This window comes from Babylonia areolata, chromosome 13 (assembly GCF_041734735.1).
Source record: "Babylonia areolata isolate BAREFJ2019XMU chromosome 13, ASM4173473v1, whole genome shotgun sequence".
Taxonomy (NCBI): domain Eukaryota; kingdom Metazoa; phylum Mollusca; class Gastropoda; order Neogastropoda; family Buccinidae; genus Babylonia; species Babylonia areolata.
In genome coordinates, this window is record NC_134888.1 from 7,395,303 (window position 1) to 7,415,544 (window position 20,242).

At 39.2% G+C, this 20,242-nt stretch overlaps 1 protein-coding gene across 3 annotated transcripts; it reads right to left on the reverse strand.

Annotated features, from left to right (window-relative positions):
- Positions 1-1,563: 1,563 nt before the first annotated feature.
- On the reverse strand, positions 1,564-20,081 carry LOC143289020 (AP-1 complex subunit sigma-2-like). Of its 3 annotated transcripts, XM_076597792.1 has the most exons (6): positions 19,977-20,081; positions 17,444-17,622; positions 17,014-17,122; positions 16,194-16,331; positions 14,625-14,675; positions 1,564-2,408 (listed from the first exon to the last, which is right to left on the reverse strand). In XM_076597792.1, the coding sequence occupies exons 1-5, from the start codon at positions 19,977-19,979 to the stop codon at positions 14,631-14,633; spliced, it is 474 nt and encodes a 157-aa protein (XP_076453907.1). In that variant the 5' UTR covers positions 19,980-20,081; the 3' UTR covers positions 1,564-2,408; positions 14,625-14,630. The 3 variants fall into 3 exon arrangements, with proteins under 3 accessions (XP_076453907.1, XP_076453905.1, XP_076453906.1); XM_076597790.1 differs by lacking the exon at positions 14,625-14,675; XM_076597791.1 differs by lacking the exons at positions 1,564-2,408; positions 14,625-14,675 and adding an exon at positions 10,940-11,178.
- Positions 20,082-20,242: the final 161 nt, after the last annotated feature.

Sequence of the window (20,242 nt, forward strand, 5' to 3'; positions counted from 1 at the left end):
CGTGTGCAGCATGCACTTAGCGCACGTAAAAGAACCCACGGCAACAAAAGGGTTGTTCCTGGCAAAATTCTGCAGAAAAATCCACTTCGACAGGAAAAATACATAAAACTGCACGCAGGAAAAAATGGGTGGCACTGTAGTATAGCGACGTGCTCTCCCTGGGGAGAGCAGCCCAAATTTCACACACAGAAATCTGTTGTGATAAAAAGAAATACAAATACAAGTGACAAAGTTTATTCAGCATCAAGGCACAACAGTAATACTTAAAAGTCAGGATTACTATAATGATAATAATAAACAACTTGCATCAAGAAAAACACCTGAAAGAAATTACTGCTTGCCAAAACTCGTCAACAAACATTGAAATTATTGCATGCAAGAACGATTCTTGTAAACAAAACAAGCATTGAGAAAATCTGAAACCTAGTAGAAATCCACCTTAAACTGACTAGTGTATAAAAATATGAAAATAGTTTGATTTCTTACGATCAGAATCTCAGTGACATACCAAATTTCATTGTCTATATATATATATATATATATAAAGAAGCAGAATACACACATTTACAGACGTACCCTTACTAACACTGAGTGCTGTCGAAAGATATGTCCTCATTCATGAAAAAAAAAAAATCACAATAACAGAAGAAAAATATACTGTGATATACAAAACGAAACTGTAGAAGTGGAAAGTTTCATCCTCATTCAAAAAAACACACTGTAACAATAACAGCAAGAATGATAACAATACTTCCAGAACAACTCTAATTTAGCATGCATGCACACACACGCACACACACACACACACACACTACACATCACTGAACACAATGTTAACATTAGAATGGGAAAAAAAAACTTTTTTGCAAAATGGCAAATGTAAAACACTAAATCCCTGTCCGTTTTACAGCACTGTGGTATATAACAGGCACTTGAGGCAAAACAAAATAAATTCAACAAACTTGAGAAGGTCACATGGAAATGTTTTCCAGAAATATAGAAATTATTTTTAAGAGTCATTTCTTAAACATATGAAGATACGATTGCTTGAGATCCTGAACACAGAATGACTTTATCCCTTGTTAGAAAAAAAAAAAAAAAGGTTCTAGTTTGTCTGCTTACTAAAACAGAAACAATTACATCAACACCACAAATATAAAGCAATGTAAACAGAAAATGTGGTTTGAATTTCTGAACTCTCAATACTTCCCCGGGTAATTTTAATACAGGAAAGGCGATCTAAACATCAGAAACCTTCCAATAACTCGCTGAGTGATCTTGGAACAGGAAAGGTGGTTTAAACAAAGGAACTGTTTAAATAACTCTGGGTATTTTAAAACAGGAAAGGTGGTCTTGGTAGCAAAATCATTTGAATATGGGACATATCAAAATAGGAAAGGAGCTTTAAATAACAGAACTGTTCAAATAACCCTGTGGATAATTCAAAAACAGGAAAGGTATTTCTGTGACAGAACTGTATAAGTATGTGTTTGTTTGTGTTTTTGTTTGTTTGTTTTTTTGTTGTTGTTTTTTTCTTCTTCTTTTTATTTTTATCTTTAAAAAAAAAAAAGGAACAGCAGTTTCATATGTAACAGTAAGTCTGTGGATAATCTTAAGCACACAACCACATTTGTGAAACATGCAAAATAACATCAACAAAAGCCTGTCAGAAAATAATTTTTCTGTTGCCCTCTTGATTTTTAAGACAGCTTTGGTCCAGTGGTTATCCGTATTCTAGAACATTTGCACAACATGGTTAACGTAACACAGGAGAATATAGATACAAGCAAAAAGACATGAAGACACTGATTAATAGAAATGTGTGGGTGAGTGTGTGTCTGTGTCTCCAATGGCTGAAACTGATTCACAGAAATATGTGTCTATATGTACATGTGGGTGGATGTGTGTGTGTGTATGTGTGTGGGTGGATGTGTGTGTATGTGGATGTGTGTGTGTGTGTGTATGTGTGTGTGGATTGTGTGTGTGTGGGTGGATTGTGTGTGTGTGTGTGTATGTGTGTGTGTGTATGTGTGTGTGTGTGGGTGGATGTGTGTGTGTGTGGGTGGATGTGTGTGTGTGTGTGGATGTGTGTGTGGATGTGTGTGGGTGGATGTGTGTGTGTGTGTGTATGATGTGTGTGTGTGTGTGTGTGTATGATGTGTGTGTGTATGATGTGTGTGTTTGTGTATGTGTGTGTGGATGTGTGTGTATGATGTGTGTGTGTGTATGATGTGTGTGTGTGTGTGTATGATGTGTGTGTTTGTGTATGTGTGTGTGGATGTGTGTGTGTGTGTGTGTGTGTGTGTGTGTGTGGTATGGCTGGAGGGTCAGTTTTAGGACGGCGACGACAGGTAGTTGCCCACAGCCAAACCCATTTCTTCCAGAATGCTCTTGGGTTCATCAGAATCCTGAGTGTGGAGAGAAGAAAAACAATAAATAAATAATCAAGATTTAATGTGGTTACATTTGTATAATTATACTGGAGTTACAAAATATAACGTTATTCTCTCATAACAGAAAATTTTCAATACAAAGATACTAAATGCAGATGAACTTGTTACACAGAAAAATGATACTGTATCTAAAACAATCATACTTCAATCCAGGAAGGAAATTATACTGATTATCTCCAATGCTTTTTTTTGTCCTCTGTGTATGTGTGTGTGTGTGTGTGCTATCTGTGCTATGTGTGTGTGTGTGTGTGTGTGTGTGTACTGGGTCACAGCATTCTTCCCATCAAGAGCATGTCAAACACACATTTAAAATAAAACATCTGAAAACATTTGCGTCTATTGACAGATGTCTAATGTACAGCAGTGTCACACAATATGAATCACACCTCTGCTCAACAACAACAAAAAACTGTTGCACAATGGTCACATACCTGATTTCAAGGCTTCACATTGTGACACTGTTAGATGAAGAACAAACTATGAGACTGACCGCAATGAATGCAGTTTCTTTCCAGTCATGCATGCTTCAGGTCTCATCACGGCAAGCCCTTGGTCAGTCTGCTATTTCAGGTGTAGTTTGTGTGTGTGCTGGAGATGACAGCTTAGTGTGTGTGCTGGAGATTACAGCTTAATGTGTGTGCTGGAGATTACAGCTGGAGATGACAGCTTAGTGTGTGTGCTGGTGATGACAGCTTAATGTGTGTGCTGGAGATGACAGCTTAATGTGTGTGCTGGAGATGACAGCTTAATGTGGTGGAGATGACAGCTTAATGTGTGTGCTGGAGATGACAGCTTAGTGTGTGTGCTGGAGATGACAGCTCAGTGTGTGTGTGCTGGAGATGACAGCTTAGTGTGTAGATGACAGCTTAGTGTGTGTGCTGGAGATGACAGCTTAGTGTGTGTGCTGGAGATGACAGCTTAATGTGTGTGCTGGAGATGACAGCTTAGTGTGTGTGCTGGAGATGACAGCTTAGTGTGTGTGCTGGAGATGACAGCTTAGTGTGTGTGCTGGAGATTACAGCTTAGTGTGTGGGCTGGAGATGACAGCTTAGTGTGTGTGCTGGAGATGACAGCTTAGTGTGTGTGCTGGAGATTACAGCTTAATGTGTGTGCTGGAGATGACAGCTTAATGTGTGTGCTGGAGATTACAGCTTAGTGTGTGTGCTGGAGATGACAACTTTGTGTGGTGGAGATGACAGCTTAATGTGTGTGCTGGAGATGACAGCTTAGTGTGTGTGCTGGAGATGACAGTGTGTGTGCTGGAGATTACAGCTTAGTGTGTGTACTGGAGATTACAGCTTAGTGTGTGTGCTACAGATTACAGCTTAATGTATGTGCTGGAGATTACAGCTTAGTGTGTGTAATGACAGCTTAGTGTGTGTGCTGGAGATGACAGCTTAGTGTGTGTGCTGGAGATTACAGCTTAATGTGTGTGCTGGAGATTACAGCTTAGTGTGTGTGCTGGAGATTACAGCTTAATGTGTCTGCTAGAGCTTACAGCATAATGTGTGTGCTGGAGATTACAGCTTAGTATGTGTGCTGGAGATTACAGCTTAGTGTGTTTGCTGGAGATGACAGCTCAGTGTGTGTGACAGCTTAGTGTGTGTGCTGGAGATGACAGCTCAGTGTGTGTGACAGCTTAGTGTGTGTGCTGGAGATGACAGCTCAGTGTGTGTGCTGGAGATGACAGCTTAGTGTGTGTGCTGGAGATTACAGCTTACTTCAACTTTCCTTTCTTCTTTGTTTTTGGTTGTTGTTGCTGCTGTTTGGTGTGTGTGTGTGTGTGTGTGTGTGTGTGTGTGTGTGTGTGTGTGTGTGTGTGTGTGTGTGTGTGTGTGTATGTGTGTGTGTGTGTGTGTATGTGTGTGTGTGTATGTGTGTGTGTGTGTGTGTGTGTGTGTGTGTGTGTGTGTGTGTGTGTCCCCCATCATCAGCACCGTTTCATTTCTGTGGCATTACCTCCACACCGTTGACCCCAATTCCCCGCTGCCCCACCTCGCGATGTACACAGCCATACCTGGTGAGGCAGGTGCGCAAGGCAACTTGAGCCGGTCTTACAATGCTGTTGTCCCCAGTCATAGCAAGATGTATGTATGGGCGTGTGTGTGTGTGTGTGTGTGTTGTTATGCATATAGAGAGGAAGGTGGCAGAGTGGTCAAACACTCCTCTGCCAATACAGTCTGCGAGGGCCTGGGTTTGATTCCCCCTCTTGCCCGGTCTCTAAAGTTGGACGGGGAAATCAAACTGAGCATCTAGTCGTTCAGATGAGATAATAAACCCAGGTCCCATGTGCAGCGCCACAGTTGGCGCACTGAAAAAGAACCCGTGGCGACGAGGGTGTTGTCCTCTGGCAAAATTCTGCAGAAGAAATCCACTCTGATAGGCACACAAACTACATATGCATGCACTCAAGGCCTGACAAACAGCGTTGGGTTATGCTGCTGTCAGGCATCTGCCTAGCAGATGTGGCGTGGTGAATACAGATTTGTCAGAACACAGTAGCGCCTCCTTGAGAAACTGAAACTGAAACAGTCGGTGGCCATGTGGATGGATGGACGGATATTAGCATGGGCAATGTAATATGCAAGACAGGCTGTTGCCCATGCAGCTTGCCCCCCCTTGTGGCCATGTTTAGTAAGGAGTGTTGGCCTGGTGATATGGCACCTGATCACGAAGCCAGTGTCCGTGAGTTCCAAGTCCTGCATCAGACTGGGACTTTCACTCCAACACCTTCCTCAAGACTTTGAGTACTGGTCTGAAAGCTAGTCTTTCAGAAGAATTTTAAAAAACTGAGGTCCCATGTGCAGCATGCACATAAATGAAACAAAGGGCAACAAGAGGGCTGTCCCTGGTCAAATTCTGTAGGAGAATCCGCTTTGATGTAAAACAAATAAACTTCCAGATAGATACTTTTTTTTTTCTTTTTTTTTTAAAGAAAAAAATAAGTGTGGCACCACAGTGCAGTGTAGTGCTGCCCAGAATTTCACACAGAGAAATCTGTTGTGACAACAAAGTAACACAATACTGTGAATAGACTATCTGTGTGTGAGGGTGGGTGGACGTCTCTCACAGGTGAAAGCTCCGTATTCTATCATGTACTATAACGTTTTGTTGCAGCATATTTGTCTGCATGAAATTTGTGCTGTTCTCTCGTTAATGCTGTGAATACAGTATCTGTATCAGTATTTGTGAAGGTGTGTGGATGTCTTTCACAGAGTCCACAGCCGTGTTCTTTTCTTCTTCCTTCTGTGCTGACTTTGTCTTCCAGGTCGTTTCGGTGGTACCCTGGATACCCCCATGTGGCTCATCTCCAATCCCACTCCACACAGCTTCACCCTGCCTTGTTTTCCCAGAGTCTGAGTGCCAGCAGTCCACAGGGAGCTATCGATGTTAGGTTTCTGTAAGGCCACACACCAGTGGAGACCCTGAACTGCTGCTGATCGTTGCTGCCGAGTCATTGCTGAGCTCAACTGAAGCCTGCTTAGTGTCATTTATTCTGGAGATACTGGTTATTCAACTGATTTTTTTTTAAGAGACTCTTTCTAGGATCTATATACTTTTTGTTGTTTGGGTTTGTTTTTTTTTCAGTCTGGATAACATAGCAAGGATAATTGTGTCATCTGCGTGTGTGTATGCATGAGTGTGTGTGTGTGTGTGTGTGTGTGTGTGTGTTCTTCATCCCATGCCTGTCAGGTTGTTTATTATTTTCTCCACTGCATGGATAATTGTGTCCTTTGTTCTGCAGTCGGCAAATGGGAGACAGTGGTTAGAATCCATAAAATATGTTTTTATCATTTTATCTTATTGCGGTTAGAGCATACAATTCGTATTGTTTTATGATCTTGTGGTTACTGGTACAGCATATAATTTGTATTATCATTTCACGATCTGAGGGTTAGAGAATATTAAATGTATTATCATTTCATGGTGCTGTGATGAGAGCATTATAATCTGTATTACCATTTCATGATATTATGGTTAACAGCATTCAATTTGTATTACCATTTTATAATATTGTGGTTAACAGCATACAATTTGTATTATCATTTTATGGTCTTATGGTTGGAATATTATTTGTATTATCATTTAATGTTCTGGTTGGAGCTTATATTTTAAAGTTATAATTTGTATCATCACTTAATGAACTTCTGGCTGGAGCTTATATTTTTAAGTTATAATTTGTATCATCATTTTATGATCTAATGGTTGGAACATGAACTTTGTAATTTGTAATCTGGGTTCCAGTGTGTAAAATATGTATATCTGCAGCAGAAAGTGTGCAGACTTTCAGACAGGTGAGAAAAACCAGAAGCTGCATGACCCCTTGTGGAAGCTGAGAACCACAGGTGACCACACCCAATAACTCACTCACCTTTTTGTTTCAAACAATCCCCGACATTTCCCATTCATTATCAACAACATACATGTGGCAGGTCTGCAAGCTCCTGTGCACCACTAAGCACAGAAGGTGCGTGTTTGAAGTCCATAGTATACAGCTGAGTCTGAAAGCTTTGACACCCCTTTCAAACTGCAACTGAAATCTGTAATTAAAACGGACAGTTTGTAAACACTCTCATGCAGTATACCAGTATGTCCAAACATGCATGTGCAAATGCTGGCATCAGAAGTTAGGTCACTGAATGTTAGTAGCAACATGCGTGTTCTCTTCAGCATGGAATGTGTGAACGAAGGTCACATGCACATGAGGGAAAAGTGTGAGAGGGGCTGGCAAGACATGCATGGCAACAGACAGGCTGCACAGAGCTTTCTGGTTTGGTTTGTGTTCACTGCCTCATCATCTGCAACGTTTTCTGTGGCATCACTCCCATGCCACTCACTCTGAGTCCCCTGTACACACAAAGCCACACCCAGGTTCATTTGTCAGTCTCAGCAGTCCACATGAACTAATATCATGTTGCCAGGAGGCCACACACCAGAGGAGACCCTGCACTGCTGCTGAGTCACTTCATGTCACTTCTCCTTACTGCCTGGCTTAGTTTTTGTTTAGTTGGGGTTTGGGGTTTGTTTTGTTTTTTTAAGCTTTATCAGAAACAGAACGCATACCCCCCTCCCCCCAAAAGAGACACAGAGAGAGAGAGAAACAGAAAGAAAGTAAAGAAAATGAATAATCAAGAAGTTCTCATTTCCTTATTTTTCTTTTTATTATGCACATGAACCACACACGCACAATGTCAGTGGCATACTGTGCCATCCCAGTCAAACAAAACAAAGCCTATGACCAGCACTGGACAGCTTCAACACTGAACAAACAATGCAATGAAATATATTGTGAAATATCTTCATTATACACAAGTACAGCGCTGCAGTTATACTTTCCCAAAAGTCAGTTTGAAAAAAAAAAAAAAAAATGGTAGTAAATATAATCTTTTATTATCAAATAAAATATCCATGCTGGTTTACTTGTGTGGGACAAAATTAACACTTTTTTTTTCTTACATTTTGCATGCATATTTTACAATGGTTTATAAACTGTGCTGCTATATATAGCACTGTTACTGACAGAAGGAAGAAAATGGAGTCAAGAAGTGACAATAACACAAAAGAACATTTACCACAAAGTCTGCCTTATTTTGATTAAACAGAAAAAGTGATGCGCTATTTTATACAAATTCTGAAATCTGTACTGCACACTGCTCAGTAAATTTGACTTTGTCAGTATGTGTGAGTGAGAAAAAAAAATTCATTATCATTATTATTGTTATCATTACCACTATCATTATTAAACATTATCAACTTTATAAATAACATAAAAACAAAACAAAAAAAATGAACTGCACATTTAATACTGCATCAGCTTAAAAGCCAATATTACAAACAGCCTAGTTTGTTCTAAACACACTGAGCTGAGCATAACAATGTGTCCTTCTCCTCCTAATGACTCTGGCTGGCTATTATTGATGTTGGTGTCTCTTTGATTCTCTCCTTTGGGTAGGTCTGCTGTTGTTGGTTTTATCTTACACACACACACACACACACACACACACATAAATAAACAGAACAGTGACTTACACCACTATGCCATAATATTCATTGCTACAAACCAAACTGTGTCAATTAAAAACAAAAAGAAAAAAAAAGGATATCAAAGAGAAACACTTTTACAGAAGCATGAAAGAGAATCAAGGACCCCAGTTCCAACACGCCCTACAGACTGAAAACGTTCTTTAGTGTCAAATCACACTCATCTGGGACCTCTCCACGACCCCACAGCAACGTCTGTTTAAATGATTTCAATAATCTCTACTGGGTCAGCACAAATCAGTGAGTATTCAACACAACTCCTCAATCACTAACGTTAATCCTTCACTCTTTAACAACCAGTTTTCATTACCAATCAAATTAACTCTTTCCTCTGTCACAATTTGATGTGAAGTGACCTTATCTCATCATCACCAACCAACGTTCGAACCTTTATTCAGGTTTTTTTTTCGTTTGTTCAACTGCACCTGCAGACATCCTTTTTCTTCCAGAGAAATAATGAACACAAGAAATTAACAAAACCTAAAAACATACACACACATAAAAAGCACAGAAAGGTGCTTCATCCAGCTAATCATGGTGTACGCCAAGGACCAGGAAAAGGAACAAAACAATATATAAAAAAAACAACCAAACAACAAGAAACGTTAAATATCCTTACACAGATGGAAGTACAAAATACCAAAAATGAAAGAAAAAAAGGAACACTAAAAGAAAGAGAAAAAATAGAAGAAGAAAGCAAAGAACTATAAAACAAAGAAAAATAAAGAACAAAGAAGAAAACAAGAAAAACGAAGGAGTTTCAGTTTCACTAGCTCAAGGAGGCATCACTGCGTTCGGACAAATCCATATACGCTACACCACATCTGCCAAGCAGATGCCTGACCAGCAGCGTAACCCAACGCGCTTAGTCAGGCCTTGAAAAAAAAAAATGAAAAAAAAAGAAAAGATAAATACGTATAAAAGAACTACTACTAATAATAATATGTATAAGGCGCAAAAGCTTGATGAAGTCAACTATAAGTGTACAAAATAAAATAAAATAAAATAAAATAAAATAAATAAATAATTTTTTTTTTTTAACTTAATAAATAAATAGATAATAATAATTTTAAAAAAATAAATAAATAAGTAAAAAAACATTTTTTTTTAAATAAAAAAGACAACAATGATGATAAATAAGCAAAAACGAAGGAAAGAAGAGAGACAGAAAAAAGGCAAAGAAGGGAAAAGACAGAGAGAAGAGAGAATAAAAAAAAGAAAAAAAAGAAAAAAAAAAAGAAAGAAAAAGCAAACAAAGAAATAAAAGAGAGAAAAGAACAGAAAGAAACTACAAGAAGAAAGAGAAACCAAAACTACCTTCAACCATTCCAGTCACTCTGTCAGTCAATCTCAAAGCATCCCATTTTCCCTCAACAAAGTCACATCATGGTGATGATGATCATACATACTAAAATAAATAAATGTGTGAACTTATGAAGTAAAATAAGATGATAGAAAAACAAAATACATACTAAAATAACAAATACATGAAATTAAAAAACAAAGTCATGGAAGGGCTGTCATGTTTACTGATGTCAACTCGAGGCCCGAACACTTGAAACAATTTCTCTAAAATAATACTGTCACCACAAAATTGATCCATCAACAGTAACTCCATTGCTCAAACCATGTCATGGCTACTCCTACAACAGGTGTCAGTTACCTTTCATACATTAAAATTTAAATGCATTTCTCCTGAGAGGAAAACAAAAGTGAGATTAAAAAAAACAAAACAAAAACAGAAGGAGAAAAACTCTACCCTATTCAACCATCACACAGGCTGATAAATAAAGTATGTCCAGGAATGTATCATAAAGTAAGAGGAATGTATCACGACTTAAAAATGTCCATGAACGTATCATAAATATGTCCAAGAAAGTGTCATGAGATTTCTGCTTCATACACAGACTTTTTTTCTTTCTTTTTTTAAGATAAATAAATAAATCTCAAGACAAAAAGTTATCGGTCTCGTCATGTCAAAGACTTTTTTTCTTTTTAACAATGGAGGGTTTTAAGGAACACATTTCAAAACAAAGTTACTACAACAGAAAACAACAATAACAAAAAAAGCACGACTTAGAGCAATTTATACATTTCCACATGCTTTGGACGTAGAAACGTTCAAGACGACAAACAGCTCAAAAGAACAGAAGAAACAGAAGAGGAAAAAAAACACCAAAAACAAACAAGCACAGAATGGAATCAAAGCATAATCATATTACATTCTGATCAATATCATTTTGACTTAGGGTACGTTTCTTTCTCAACTTAAAAAAAAAAAAAAGAATAGAGACAGAAACAAACTGTGAACTGCTTTCCTTTTGAACCACAGAAACAGAACAAAAACCAACGACTGAAAAAAAATTAAAATAAATCAAATTCTGGTTCAAAGAATGAAACGGGAGGGGAGGGGGGGGGGGGGGGGAGAAAAAAAAAACAAAAAAAAAAAAAACGACTGCACATCTTTTCCCACCAAGTAAGATAATAATAAAAAAAAATTTAAAAAACTGACAGAAGCCCAGCTGAGTGGTGGGGAGGGGTGGGGGAGGGGGCTGGGGTTCAGTTCTGGCATGCACACCAGAGAGGGGAGGGGGAGGGGGAGGAGGGGGTGTATCGCCCAGTTGTCTTCCCTTCTCTTTTAGCCTAAGCCATGATCCTCGAAGAAACCTTGAGGTGTCTCCTCCTGTCCAGACACAACACACACAGAGACACTAGGTGTCAGCCATACAGGGTATCAACCATATGCTTTGCTTTTCTCAACACAAGGAGAGAGAGAGAGAGCGAGCGAGAGAGAGAGAGAATGTGCGAGTGTGTTTCTGTGTGTGTGTGTGTGTGTGTGTGTGTGAGAGAGAGAGAGAGAGAAAGAGCGAGAGAAAGAGAGAGTGTGTAAATGTGTGTGAAAGAGTCTGTGTGTGTGTGTAAAAGAGAGAGTGTGTGTGTGTGTGAAAGAGAGAGAGAGAGAGAGAGAGAGTGTGTGTGTGTGTGTGTGTGTGTGTGTGAGAGAGAGAGAGAGAGAGAGAGAGAGAGAGAGAGAGAGAGAGAGAGAGAGAGAGAGAGAGAGAGAGAGAGCACAGGACATGAAATTTGACATATGTCAAGATAATGATCACGCAATAAAATTTGAATTAGGGTGAGCATGCATGTGTTACAAAAACAGCAATAAAAATAATGTCATTGAAACAATTGTAGAAGAAAAAAAGAGTTCGAGAGAGAGACGATGAGAGACGGTGTGTGTGTGTGTGTGTGTGCGTCTGTGTGTGTGTGTGTGTGTGTGTGTGTGTGTGTGAAAGATAGATAATAAGTAGAAGAAGAAGAATGAGAACAACAAGAACAATACATAAATACATATTTCTAACTGATATACAAAAGTACAAAACCAATAAAAAAAAAAAAAACAGCTGCAGATCAGAAAATATACCTCATGTCAAGAAATTACTTTGAATCAAATGGCAGCCCTACGACCACTAAAAAAAAAAAAAAAAAAAAAAAAAAAAAAAAAACTACATCAACTTGGCATACAAGGTGGTGTAGGACCAGGAGCCACACACTGAGCCCCCCACAACTCTTCATTCCTTGTCAGGCAAAAAACATGTTCATCGAAAACATTACCAGTGACCCACAATTCTCAGGCTTGTCTTGCACTGGACATCAAAAACTGAAAAGGAAATTTTCTTCCGAAAATTTACGTTTAAGTAACATACTTACCATGACCCACTGGTGCTGACTCTGGCAGGGGTCTGATTACAAGGGTGCTAGTCAGGGATGCAAAGGGGAGGTAACCTACTTCGGGAGGTTATCAGCCGTAGCTACTTTCGTTTTCTCCGCATAGGCGGGTAGTAGTTCGCACAGGACAGGAATGTCAGACCCCTGCCGGAGTCTAAACTAGTGGGTCACGGTTAAGTATGTGTAATTAAACTTAATTTTAAGTCTTGCAAACTGAATATTCATTATCAAAAAAGAAGATGAAGAAGAAGAAAAAAATGCAGATCTTCCAACTGAATAAAGGTTGTCAAGAAGTAAAAATGCATAACTGTCAATCAGGAAAAAAAAGAAAATAAAGATGACAAACATTTTTTAGGACAGATGATCCTGACACCAACTTGATATATTTTATTCACTTTATTACTATTATTATCATTATTATTATTATTTAAACATTTTTTCAGGACAGATGATCCTGACACCAACTTTATATTTGATTCACTTTATTACTATTATTATTATTATTATTATCATCATCAACATTATCATTATTATGCAACCTGACACTTTTTTCTGTATTTTTCTTTATCTAACAGAATAACATGCTCGGTCTGCCAGGCTTAGCCATTTCCTACAGACTGCAGTATGCTGGACTTTTAACGTTACAATTCTGACAAGTTTCACCACAGCCACAAGTGAAGTGCAAACCAGATCCTGGATTAGAATGAATAAACCAGACCCTGGATTGGATCTGATAAACTACATCCTGGATTAGAATGGATAAACCAGAACCTGGATTAGACTCGATAAACCAGATGCTGAATCAGACTGGATAAACCAGATCCTGGATTATTGGATACTTCCAACTAATTTATGGTGACAGACATGCCTACCCCACAACCTGTCAGCACTACAGCCAACAAAACGAAATTACCAGTAACATCACCCAACATCTGCTGGCGGTCACAGAACAGCATACAAATAGAACCCCGAAATATTTCTAAGCTCTGAGCTTGTCACACAGATGTAGACAGCACTCCTACTGATTGTGCCTTTGGTGGTGTTCCTCACGCACCCTTTCTGTCCCTGATTAAAGTCTTTTCAGTGTAGTTCTCATTCATACTCTTTTTCTTTGTCACCATGATGGTTTGCAGTTTCATTTCGCACGCTTTCTAAATTTCCGCTTCTGACAGAGTGCTGGAGAAAGCACATCTAAGCTGCCACTGCGATCATCTGAAGAACAAACCAACCACACACTCTTTTTCTGTCTTTCTTTTTTTTTTACATTACAGCTACCTAGTAATCCGCGTGTGTGGGGTGGGTGGGGGTGGGGGGGGATGCGGGTGTGTGCTGATTATCTGGTTGCGGTTTTCCGCAATTTATCTTTATTCTTATCTTATCTGTCTATTATAATCAATGTGCAGTATAGTAGGCTATGTTTATAATTATATTCAAATAATGTTTCTTAATTCTTTCTTTTTTTCTTTTTTTTTTTTTACATTAAGAATACTAGTTATTACCTGCAGTGTGTGGATGTATGTATGTATGAAACGGTGTATGTGATATTTTTTACATTTGTATCTTCGTAATATTCGTAAAAGCTGTTGTTGACTTTTACAGTTATGGTCCCCATGTTGTTTACTTGTCTATGTTGTGATAATGCACCTGACCAAATTTCTCCAGTTGGAGATAATAAAGTTATTCTTATCTTATCTATTTGCATTTTTGCATTTTTCTGTGACATTTTTGTTGGTTTTGCAGAACAGAGATATCAGGTTGGTGGGTAGGCATGTCTGAGGTGAATGGCCACTTCAGCTAATTCAGGGTGGGGTTACAGTGGGTGGATGGGTGAGAGATGGGAAGGGCTGAACACCCAGGGTGGCTGTTAACAAAACACCCAAAGTCCTTCCTCCCTCTAAAATCATATTCATAAACCTACTCCTAAACCTTCCTTTAGTAGAGAAAGCTTTGTGTAAAAGCCAAACTAGAATAGACGTAAAAGAAAAAAAAAACATATATATGTACAAGATATGCAGGTCTGAAGAAACACACAAAGACACCTGACAATCCTGAACTCCTGACAAGCAAACACTGGGAGTGTGATGATGAGGCAGTAACACAGGGAAACAACACACACCATTAAACCTCACAGAAAAGAGCAGTTAGATCATGTTTCCAACAGTCAGCGCCTAACATACCGTCCACAATCTCTGTTTACGAACAACACAACCAACACTTGCACAAAACAAACATACATCCAGATGCCAAGGAAAAAAAAAAAAGCGAAGTCGCAACTCTAGAAAGCAGATGCAGAAAGAAGAACTGTACAAGAAACAGCACAAATATGTACATAATATATATATATATATATATACATCCCAGCAGGCCAGGCTGTGAGTGTGCCCAGGGGCTGGGTTTTGTTCATACCAATCATCACGATAATCCAAAGTCATACAGAGTCCGTTCTATCAGTTCGTCCTTGAAAAGGAAGAATAGTCATCATGCGTTAGTTTTGACTGCAAAAAAAGTTCGCTAACAAACAAAAAAAACACACAAAAAAACACCAGCTAAAGCAAGAGGAATTAACTAATAAGAAAAATTCCCAAACCCTATTGTTTTTTTGTTGCTGTTTTTTTTGGGGGGGCAAATCTGCAACACGCTACCGAAAAATATCATCACAAAATATTCTTTGACAACGCACTGCACAAACTACTTAAATTAATTAATCCATGTTTCATTTCTGTCTTGAGAAACTACTCACCATCTTGAAAGGCTTGGTGGGGGACAAAAGAATAAGAAAAATTCCCAAACCCTATTGTTTTTTTGTTCGTTTGTTTTTTTAGGGCAAATCTGCAACAAACTACATACACAAACACGCACACACACCCAGACACAAACACAAACCTCAACAACCTATAAACACTCCAAACATTCCAAGCAAACAATACACATGAATATACAAAAACATCTGAAACAATACACATGAATATACAAAAACATCTGAAACAATACACATGAATATACAAAAACATCTGAAACAATACACATGAATATACAAAAACATCTGAAACAAAACACATGAATATACAAAAACATCTGAAACAAAACACATGAATATACAAAAACCAATACACATGAATATACAAAAACATCTGAAACAATACACATGAATATACAAAAACATCTGAAACAATACGCATGAATATACAAAAACATCTGAAACAATACGCATGAATATACAAAAAACATTTCATACAAACAACAATAAAATGAAACATAACAATTTCCAGCACAATCTGTTCCAGAAATCCTCACCAAATGTTTTTACACGCACATACACTCACCTAACCCATTTCAACCCCACAGCCTCAGTCGGCTTCCATGCCATTCCAATGTTGAAAAAAAAGGCAGAAAATCTACAGCTTTTCCTTCAAATTATGTGTGGACACATCATGTTGACTCATCCTGAAATACTGTAGAAGTTAGCTCCCTTTCCTTATGGTTTCAGCATGTGTGGGAACGTGAAAACTGTTTCCATCAAACGAACTTTGCCTGCAGAGCAATGCTCAGGCACAGGGCTGAACAAGTCAAGGGAAGGAGAGAGAACCTATACCAAGCTCTGTGAAATAGCAAGCCAAGGGCAGATGATGACAGCTGGCAAACAGAAACAAACCACAAACACAAACAAACCACAAACACAAACAAACCACAAACAGAACAAACCACAAACAGAACAAACCACAAGCGTTTATCAAGGAACTGTGGCAGGTTAGGGACTGGGTGGTTGGTGTCAAGGTCAACGTCTTGCAAGCAACAAGTGGTGGAGGACCAGATGGTGACTGATACATAATTATAAAAACAACAACAACAACAAATGCAGAATGATGCAGGAAAGGGGTGGGGGGGGGGGGGAGAGAAAGATAGGGAGAACAACTGCTGGAGGGAGGGAGGACAGGGGGGGGGGGGGGAGAGAGGGGAGACAAAAACGTCACTGACCTCCTGCAGAAGGTCCTGAGCGGCGATGGCCTTCAGCACGTTCTTCTTGCTGGTCTCCTGGACCTCCCCCCCCAGCATGAACTCATCCAGCATGAAGAAGGCCTTCTCAAAGTTGAAGATGATGTCCAGCTCACACACCTGTCACACACACACACACACACTCACACACATACCCCTGACCCTTAATGGCCCTCATCCCCTGACCTTCAATGAGCCTCACCCCTGACCCTCAACCCTGACACTCAATGACCCTCACCCCTGACCCTTACTGACCCTCACTCTTTATCCTCAATTACCCTCACTCCTGACCCTTAATGACTCTCACCTCTGACCTTTAATGACGCTCAACCCTGACCCTTAATGACTGACCCTAAACCCTGACCCTTCATGACCCTCATCATTTGGATGAGACGATAAACCAAAACCATGTGTTGCATGCAACAGCACACACAAATGTACCAACAGCAACAGGAGAGTTGTCCCTGGCAAAAATTTTGAAGTAAAACCCACCCTCATGTAAGTTACATACGTGGATGCACATATGCGTATATGTGTATGTGTGAGTGTGTGTGTTTGTGCATGAATGCATGTGTGTGTGTGTGTGTGTGTGTGTGTGTGTGTGTGTGTGTGTGTGTGTGTGTGTGTGTGTGTGTATGTGTGTGTGTATGTGTCTGTCTGTATGTCTGTGTGTGAAAACATGACTAAAGCCTGAATGAATGATATAGAAAACAAAATGAATGATGAGTGCCCAACACAGCTCTCAATGAAATCAATGAAAGCTAACATTTTCAGTCCACAAAAAGAAAGCGGAAAGCCTTACACTTCCAAAGTACTTGTCCAGCAGCTCCACATAGCGGTGGATGATTTCCAGAGTCAGGAGCTCATTGTCCTCTGGCTCAATGGCACAGCAGAAATACAGACTGGCGTACCTGTCCAGAACAGAACAGCATGATAACATAACACCTGTTGATTTACATACACAATGAAACTCAAAACATAACACATGTACATCTACATTCACAATGAAACAGCCTGATCTTTTGACAACATATCATCTGTATACCTACATATACAATGAAACAGACTGATCTGCTTGCAGCAAGACTCCTGACGACATAAAAATACATAGAAACCTGATGCTTTGAAAACACTAAGGATGCACTTCATGTTCACTGAGCTTTACCTTTTAAGGACTATCCAAAAGACGATTAGACTCAGTAAATGATCAAAAGAAGAAGATTATAGTTTACCTTTTGTAGACAATCTTCAGTTCCTTCCACTCCAGAAAGCTGCACATTTTGGGTTTTCGGGTCAGCACCATGGTGACCAACTCCCGGACAATCTTCTTCTTGGTCTTGTCGGGGTGGGCCACGTACCACTTCTGGAGCCGCAGCTTGCCCTGACGGCTGAACAGCAGCATGAACTGCATCTGGTCCACAGCGATAAATACATCACATCAATCAACATCAATAAATATGTATGACAGTCATGTCCAAAACAAAAAACAATAAACTGATACATATAAATAAATGTGTATGATATTGATAGTCAGTAGTGTCCAAGACAAAAAAATAATAAATAGATACATAAATAAACATACATAAATACATATCGTCATATGACAGTTGTGTCCAAGACAAAAATGAATTAATCGATACATAAATAAACAGAAATAAATATTATGAATGTTCATCAATCATGTCCAAAACAAAAAAGAATAAATAGATATATATACATAAATAAACTTCAATGAATATGTATGATAGTCATGTCCAAGACAAGAGAATAAATAGATACATAAATAAACTTAAATGAATACATATGATAGTCAGTCATGTCCAAGAAAAAAAAGAATAAATAGATGTAAACATAAATAAATATAAATAATTACGTATGACAGTCAGTCATGTCCAAACCAAAAATGAATAAACTGATAAAACAAATAAATAAATAAATGAATATATATAATAGTCAGTCATGTCCGACAATAACCATCAGAACAGCAGATGAAGCAGCTGCTGTACCCGCCATCTTGGCTAGAATTTGACTATCATGGAGGGTGTCTTACCAAAGTTTCATTCCCACATTCTCCGCCAAGAGGGCTTTAGGACAGTTGGTGCTGGAATAGCCCCTACAGGCCAACTAGCTCCCAAGGCTGCAGCACTAAGTAAGAGCTTATGAAATCTTGCCTCCTAGTTTGAGAGTCATAGTCCTTCACAAAGACTAAACTGAAAATGAATTCCCATTGCAGGGGAGAAACCACTGATAAAATAGCTCTCAGTCTGCTGCTGGCACAACTGTGAGCTTATGTCAATCTCTGATGTAAGCCAAGCACTGAGAAAGAAAGAAAGAAATCAGACATTAAGAGCAGGGCAAGAAAGGCTACAGAATTTGGTACATTTTTTCTTACTGATGATGAAGGTTGAGGATACTGATGATTATGATGATGATGATGATGTGGTTACAGAGATCCATTTTGGTTTAGGACTACATGACAAGGCTGTAGTCTATGTTTCCTGTCATGATGATATCCTGGAATCAACAAGGCCCGAGAGATACAGACACTTGCGTTGTCAGTCAGGAAATTTGAACAACACACCCAAAGACGCATCCGTGAAGTGAATGATACTCAACAGTCTGGTTCCAGTCTTCCCATTTAAGCTAGCAGCACACTCAACTCTGGGTAGAAGCTAGCCACAGGCTAAAAGTCCTACCTCCGCTGGGAATCGAACCCACATCCTCCTAGCCTTCAGTCCGCAACGCTAACCACTTTGCCCACAGTAGCTGGTTATTCAGAAGAATTTTGCGAGGCACTAGCCTTTTGTTGCCATGGGTTCTTTTATGTGCCCTAAATGCATGCTTCACACAGTACTGAATTTATTGTCTCATCCTAAATACTGGAACCCAGATCTAGTGGAGGGGATTGGGGGTGGGGGGTGGGGGGGGGGGTTATAAAAATCCCAGTCCAAATATGGGACTTAAAACCAAGGATACTTGCTTCCTAGTTGGGCACATTACCACTGACCTGTGAGTGTGATTAACTGTTGACTAGGCCATCACTCCACAATTTCTTCCTTTTTTTTTTTTTTTTTACTCTTGTGGGTGTGGGTTACTGACAAATGTAATTATATATCATTCCCTTGCAGCTTAAGATACCATCCAAATACTCTTCAAAGGCAGCTGTTGCTATGAAAGTTTGACACATCCATGCTGATGTGTATAAGGTGAATAACTGAATGCTTTGAAGTGGCAAATAAGACTGAATCGGTGAATGAATCATTGAATTTTGGATCAATCAATTAAGATTATTCCCCAATCAGCATAGAGGCTATTCAAATGATAACAGACATTCACCAAGTCATGTACTGGTGCTGCAGATTGAGGATGGGTGATCTATGGTGTGGCGCATGCACAAACACAAAAAGGCACGTACACACCCACGCACACACTGATGTATACACACATGTACGCCTCCCATTTATTTTTCGTCCAACAAATATCAAACATTAACGTGTTGAGACGCTGTTTTATACACAGTAAATGTGAGTGACACATACAGGAGTGAGAGGAACTGAAGGGGTGGGAAAGAGACCAACAAACAGACGGACACACAGACAGACGGACAGGCGATGCTACCTGTCGGACACACGCCACGAGACTGTCATCAAATCGGGATGCTTGAGACCGAAAAATATCATCACAAAATATTCTTTGATAACGCACCGCACAAACTACTTAAATTAATTAATCCGTGTTTTATTTCTGTCTCGAGAAACTACTCACCATCTTGAAAGGCTTGGTGGGGGACAAAAGAACACTAGAAAACTAAATCCTGCCGACTAAATTTGTCAGGGTTGTTGCAGACGTCCCACCTCATGAGCATTTCCTGTGCGGAATACGTCATCAAAAAATGTTCAAATGCGTTGCGATCTATGTGTCTGTCCACAGCTGCAAAGTAAGGCAAAATCTCTTTCTGGTCCGAAGGAGTCCTTGATAACCAAGAACGAAATAAGATGAATTAAAGATTGTAAAGAAAATAGAAAAAGAAG